The sequence below is a fragment of the Rhagoletis pomonella genome, unplaced genomic scaffold (genome assembly GCF_013731165.1).
Source record: "Rhagoletis pomonella isolate Grant_MI unplaced genomic scaffold, Rhpom_1.0 Rhpom_scaffold_00038, whole genome shotgun sequence".
Taxonomy (NCBI): domain Eukaryota; kingdom Metazoa; phylum Arthropoda; class Insecta; order Diptera; family Tephritidae; genus Rhagoletis; species Rhagoletis pomonella.
This window is the reverse complement of record NW_023458592.1, coordinates 264,056-271,233: the sequence shown is the minus strand read 5'-3', so window position 1 is coordinate 271,233 and position 7,178 is coordinate 264,056. Positions and strand designations below refer to the sequence as shown.

The 7,178-nt window shown below is 34.0% G+C and overlaps 1 protein-coding gene across 1 annotated transcript; it reads left to right on the top strand.

Moving 5' to 3' along the window:
* Positions 1-5,581: 5,581 nt before the first annotated feature.
* On the top strand, positions 5,582-5,916 carry LOC118749739 (leucine-rich repeat transmembrane neuronal protein 1-like). The gene is made up of 2 exons (XM_036484517.1): positions 5,582-5,821; positions 5,883-5,916. The coding sequence occupies exons 1-2, from the start codon at positions 5,582-5,584 to the stop codon at positions 5,895-5,897; spliced, it is 255 nt and encodes an 84-aa protein (XP_036340410.1). The 3' UTR covers positions 5,898-5,916.
* The last annotated feature ends 1,262 nt before the right edge of the window (positions 5,917-7,178 follow it).

The window sequence follows — 7,178 nt, the reverse complement described above, 5'->3', positions numbered from 1 at the left end:
GACCTTTTCAAAGGATTCCCACGCTGCTGCCTCAACTGATGAGAGTAGTCCTTTGAATTGATTATTGTTGATCAACTTTCTTATTTGTGGTCCAACAAAAATACCTTCCTTTATCTTGGCTTGAGAAATATCTGGAAAAACTGTTTTCAAATAGTCGAATGCTTCGCCTTCTTTGTCCAAAGCCTTAACAAAGTTTTTAATGAGACCGAGCTTGATGTGTAAGGGTGGAAGTATGATTTTCTCTTTCTTGACAAGAGGGGTGTATTTGATGTTATCCACACCAACGGTAAACTCGACTCTTTCCGGCCAATCCTTTCTGACGTAGTGGTCCTTACGAGCTCGGCTATCCCACTTGCAGAAGAAGCAGCAGTGCTTGGTGTAGCCACTTTGTAGACCGCATAGCATTGCAACGACTTTGAGATCAGAACATATTTTCCAATCATGCTCTTCAGATTTGATAAATTTGAGTATTTTTTGCATTTCCTCGTAGGTTTCCTTTGTATTTACTGCATGTGCAATCGGGATAGAAGGCTTTTTGTTACCAATATGCAATAATACAGCCTTCAAACTCAGTTTATTGCCGTCTATGAACAATCGCCACTCTTTTGAATCATATGTTTGACCAAACTCTTTGAAAACAACCAGGGATGTCGTTGCAGTAGCATATACTGTCTTTCTTGGTATAGTGTTTGGAAAATGGTTCGTGACGAGTTCTACTATATGTCACCTTAACATCGGATGACACAAATTTAAATTGTTGCATACGAGAAGTGTGGATCTCGGCCTTTTCCTTGGATAGTTCCAAATCTCTTATCCAATCATTAAGTTGTGCTTGTGACAGAACGTTTCTTTCGTTTTCCATGCGAAATTCAGTACAACTTGATCCCCCGCACTCAAATGTTACTGTTGACAATGGAACTGGATCCGCAACTGCCGTTGAATGTAGTACTGGTAATGTCACTGTAGGTACGCTAGCATAGGTTACTCCTCTTGATCTTCCAACGCCAAGTACTTTTGTTTGACAAATATAACACTCTATTGAATGGCAAGTAGGTTCTCTCCATATCATTGGTGTATCAAATTTTGTTTGTTGTCCTGATTCCCACTGAATCAATTCTACTCGACACGATGTACACAAAGTGTTCGGTGTCCATGGTTTTTCAGCATTTTTAGGCTCAATTCCAAAATACTTGGAGTATAAAGTTTTGATATGATCTGAGAACACTCGTCGTCGCCTTATGATAGTATATTGGCCACACATGAAACAGAACATATCTGGATTCTTATTACACTCAAATTCTCGCGTCCTTTTACTCATTTTATTTTTTTTAATAAATCACGGTTTTGAAATTAGACTTATGAACTGAACTATCTCCGGCGAGCCTTGAAGATGTTATGAAGTTTCAAAGCGCATTAACTCATATTTATACTCGGAACAAGAATAAAATTGAAAAAATCAAATCTTACCTAGACAGAAAGGTTCCTTTTTATAACAAGCCGGGAAAAGAAAATACTACCTGTTTTAGATGTAGGCTTTAGAAATTTTCTGTGTCTTATAATTTTGAAAATCTACCTGCATACTTACTCATAACTGACGGAAATACATGTTTATAACTACATGCCTACAGCAGGTTTCGAACCCAACCACTCTTCCTTTCGATGCAACCACTCTACCTACTATAATACAATTCGAGTATTAAAAGTACTATTTGATTTATTTAAAGAAAAAGTGTTATCATTGTTATGGTGTTATTCGTTTATCCGGATAATATCTCACTTGCACTTTATACCTTTAATATATGTATGTATGTATAGGTACATACATTGAAGTTGCGCAACCTGGGTATTTTTATTTGATCGCTTATAACTTACGTAGTTTTGCATCGATTTTCTTCGATGATGGCTTATTTTTTTTGTAATACAACAGAGCTTAGGGAGAAAAAAAAAATCTGCAAAAAAGTAAAAGGTTTTCGAGATCCTTCCCCGCAAAGTACAATTTTTTTTATATTTTTACAAAAAAAATTGAAAAAATCGGTAATGATTGTTCGTTATCTTTGAATCTACAGGGCCTAGCAAAAAGTGTTGTATGCACAGTTTATAGAAAATTTTATTACCTTTTAAAAGCTTCAAACCGTTTTGGAATTGCTTAATTCGTTCTTGAGATATATATGATAAAGTGGACCCAATTTTTTTTTTTTGCAAAAACGGTAAATTGCAAATATCTCAAAAACGGTACCATAGAATTAAAAATAACCTTGATTTTCGGAATCAGGGGGTGATTTTACATAAGAATTTCATAACGGCGTTTCTGGTAAAGAGAAAAAGTTGAAATTTGTGGTCCAGTGTTATCAATAGAAAGTTTACAGTAAAATTAACATAGATCGGGTCACTATAACCTATTTATTGTCTCCATACAACTGATTATTCAGATATGGGGTTTTACTGTAAAACTCCTTTATTTGGACGGCTAAAACCTTTAAATTTCGTAAGCTATTTTATAAATAATAATACAAAGTCTACTGAGAAAATCGTCAAAATTTAAGCTGTATGCTTTATCTCTTATACCACTGATTGTTCAGATACAGGTTTTTGCGGTGTCCTTTATGTATGTATCTCCTCTATCTATGTATGCTGTGAATATATAAATATTTTCAAATGCAGTAATCTGTTAAAGTAAAATTTTCAGATGTTGATGAAAGGTATGAAGCTTTCGGCATAGCCGAAGACAGTGCTGCTCTTACTTGTTTAATAATTAATTTGCACGGTTCACCGAAATGGAAGGGAATAATAATTAAAATTTGTTAAAATAATAATTATAATTTAAAATGGACTTTATAAGAAACCAGCATATTTTCACTTCGAGTCAAATGAATAATCTGCCTTATCCTAAGTTTCACCCGAAAAAAAATTCTCCCGAAAATTTGTATCCTGCCCATAATAAATACATGGAAACGAAAAGTGAAAAGTGAACCGGTTCGGGAATATGAAACTCGTGATAAGGCTGAATATATTTATACGTGTTTTCTAATCGATTTGAGAAATAAAAAACCGATTCCAAAACAAATGCGAGTCAATACACTTTTGAATTTCTGAGCGTATTGAAATTTGGTTTAAGCCTCCGTTTTAAATCACAGCGAACCGGGGCAAAACGCTTTATGTGTCGGTATAAACAAGTATATGTTTGCTGATTGCGTTTAGAATAGGGCTGTTAAAGATCAGTTAGTATAGACTTAATTTCAGTAACTGTGTTGGCGGTTAGTTAAAACTTAACTTGCCGTAAGCAACTTAAGAACCTGTAGCTTTTAGATTCTTAAGCTACGGCCTTACGGAAATTGAGAGCGGTGAGAGAATCAGGCTTGCCAGATTCTCGTTTTTGTATTTCTCAAAAAGAAGTGAACGCAAATATATTTTTTAGCGTTCGGCATTTTAGACGGTAAACGGTCAAACAGCTTATAAAGCATTCTCATTGAGCCATTAACTCGAGTTTATGGGCCATTTTGGAGAAGAGCTCTTAAACTCGAATTTTACCATACAAGAAGTATCGTTAAACTCTCCTTACACACCACTTTTATTTGGAGTTTATGCGAATGCAACCCTTTTTTTGACCCGATTTGGTTTGTGTCTTTGATAACCCAAACCTGAAACCAACTTTCCGACAGTTAGCCTGTTTCCGTACTGCAGGATTTAATCAGAATTAGTCCGAGGTCGTTCTGTGCACATAAGTCTAGAATATCAACAATCTAGCGATGCAAAAGCCAAAAATGTGGCTCGATTGAACTTTTTGTGCTGATTTCAACCCAACCCTATCTGGCCAAAGGAAAATATAAAGAAGATATCAATGGTTAAAGTTAAATTTTCTGATTTTTTTTAAATATTAATATCTTCTGAACACCATAACCTATTAAAAAACTAATGATGTCAAAATAAAGACAATTAATTGGTCTTTCATGTATGTATATAATTTATATGATTTTTTGTATTTTTAGTCCGGAAATACTAAAAAAACAAAATAAAATAAAAATAATTTTTTTTAAATGGCGTTTATATAAAATTAGTTTTAAAACTGGTTATACTATATACGTCGCATAAAAGGCATTTAAATTATGTTGAAATTACCATCACTAATTTTTTAATCAGTTAAGTAGTTTCCGAGATATTAAACACATAAGAAACAGATAAGTTGAACTTTAACCTCCTTTATTGACTTTGGTTTTTATTTGCACCAAAAAATGTTGGTATTGTTGAAATTAGCGTAAAAGGTTCTATCGATCCTCATTTCTTGTTTTTTTTATAGCTAAACGGGGTGAGAGGTAACAAGGTCAATTGACTTTATTTCCCACCCTGGTGCGAAATAAAGTCAATTGGCATTATTACCTTTTTCAAAGCGAAATAAAATCCATTGACATTAATGCTCTTTCAAACATTAAATTTGCTTCGCGGCGGCCCGCGTCCGCGCGCGCCTCTCCTAGTCACGCTACGCAGCCGCGTTTCTAAAATCACAAATAAGTTTTGGTGCAAATTGCGAAAAGAGGGTATTAATGAACTTAGGCCCTCGATATTTCACATTTTTATATTTGTAAGTTATTGGAAGATTTCTGCTATGTTTTGGCAACAACTTGTCTGCAGTAAAAAAGCATATAATTTGTGTTTCAAAAGTGTGTGAAAACCAATCAATTAACTTACATGATCTCGGTTCCGATATTAAATAATCAGTAATTGTTTATACCCGCATTTTGGCACATTGGCTTGAATGTGCCATCTAATAAATAGTGTCGTCGTTCTCCTTAGCTGCTTTTAAATGATGTCGTCACAAATTGCTGGCGGAGACATGAATACAGTGTAAGAAAATTCCTTTTCTGTAATTGTTTCCTTGTAGAAAGGCTGGTTTCTTTTCCACCTTAGATATTCCGAATTCGTTCAAAATATGCTAATTTAAAACGCAGAATTCTTTCACACTTACGGGGCAATATTTATTGTAAGAACAACATTTTTTTTATGAATCGACATACTTTAAGCATTGTTGACGCTATTTCCATTTGAATGAGACAATAGGGTCAATGACTTTATTTCCAAATTTTGTTGACTTTATTTCGCTTTTGAAAAGGTAATAATGTCAGTTGACTTTATTTCGCTCCAGGGTGGGAAATAGTGTCAATTGACCTTATTTCCGTTGATCTTGTTACCTGTCACCGCTAAACGGTTGGTATTCTAGACTTGTGTGTTAGATCCTGTAGTACGGGAACAGACTAAATGAGAATAAGAAAAAGTAAACAAAAAAAAATGTAAAGTTAAACTCTGGAGTTTCTTAAACACCCCAATGTGAACGCTTGACAGTAGTTCATAAACTCAAAACGTTAAACTCGAGTTAGTGACTCCATGAGAACGTAATATTAAGGAGAAAATACAAAAACAAAATATATCCGCTTCTGGCTTCAGTTGACGTGTTGAATAATCATTGATGATTTCTTACGGTAGTTAAATTAAGTTAAGTCTAGACTAACTGAGCTTTTATTGTATAAACTTATTTAGCTATGACTATGCCTGTGTATTTGTAATATTTTTTCGCGCCTAAAACTTCACTATGCCTGCTGTGCTACTGCGTCTGTTTATATTCTCATTTACAGACTTGTCCTACAATCGTTTGGCGAAAGTTCCCAATGACTCGTTTCAGTATTTGAGTAATTTGACATTCCTGGATTTGTCCTACAATAAGCTGGTACGTCTGGAGCCGCAATCAGTGCGGCGATTAAGAAGTTTGCTGACTTTGAATATCAGCGGGAATGTGCAGATGAATCTGCATGACATGCGAGAAACGTTTGAGGTGAGTTAAGTCGTTCTACTTCTTTCTTCGGCAATTGTGTTTTAGTGAAGACCTATTTCAGGAGAAAACCTTTTGAACATGGAAGAAGAAGGCCATTTCTATCAGTTAAGATTAAATTTAAGTAAATTGCTTTTAATATGGCCTTGGATATTTTCGTTGAATAATATTTTTAAATATTGGTACTTTTGTTTACTTTTCAAGGTTTGTCAAAGTTTTGTTCCTTGAAATATATGTAACTACAGTTATATTTGAGCAATTAAAGCAAAAATAATTTGCTCGCATGTGCTCCATTTTGGTTTTCGAAGGACGAAACGGGATGAGCCGTAAAATTGTAATTTTTGAATTTTATTTACAGAAATGTTCAGTGTATAGGTCAAAGGAGAGTCGCATTGTTAACAGGTATAAGCCTCACCTTTAATTTGGTAAAAATTACGTTACGATTAAATGCCTTCTATTTGTCAAAGATCTATGAAAAACTCCGAAATATCGGTAGTTTTTTTTCAACTTTTTCTTCAAAACGAATCCGTTCTTGTCTTTTTCTGAAAAACTTTTTTATTTTTTATTTATTTTATTTTTTTCTTTATCAACAACATAACGTCGCCTTAGGCCCACTTGCAGAACATCCAGAGTTAAATATATAAATAGAGAAATAAGTAGCTCAGAGTTAAACTTTTATTTATTTAACTCAGACAATGTCTTGCAGCTAACAAAATCGACACAGAGTTAAGTAAACGAAGTTACTGTCGGGCAATTTTTAATTTTGTTGGCATCACAAACCGTTTTTGTCGTTTGTTTTGAATACTGAAATTTTTTTGATGTTTGAAATAAAAATAATATTGCCAAAAGCTCAACAAATATTCATTCAATAACAGAATAGAATGCAAAAAAAAAATTATTACTTCTAATTAAATATATGTATGTGCTTAATTGTTCACCATTGGATTTACAAAGTGATAATTGCATTCTTACAGGTATGCAAAACCACACATCATTTTACATTATATTGAATTGAATTTTTTCGTAGTTATTTTACTGCAGTTTCAACTCGTTAAAACTATCTTGTTTTGGTCATGGAATCTCAAACTAAACGCGTTCGGGCTCCTAACTTTGCTACTAGCGAGAGCTTGCTTTTGTGCGATTGCATTGAAAAGTATAAGCATATCCTAGAAAATAAAAAAACCGATGGCACCAGCCTTTTAGCAAAGCAAAAGGCGTGGATAGACGTGACGCGGGAATTCAATTCGATTTCCACAGGATACTGCCGCACCATGGAAAGTTTGCAACAAAATTATAAAAACTTAAAAAAAAGACTAAAAAAAACGCATCTTCTGCAAAAATGAGTATTCCGAGTATGAAT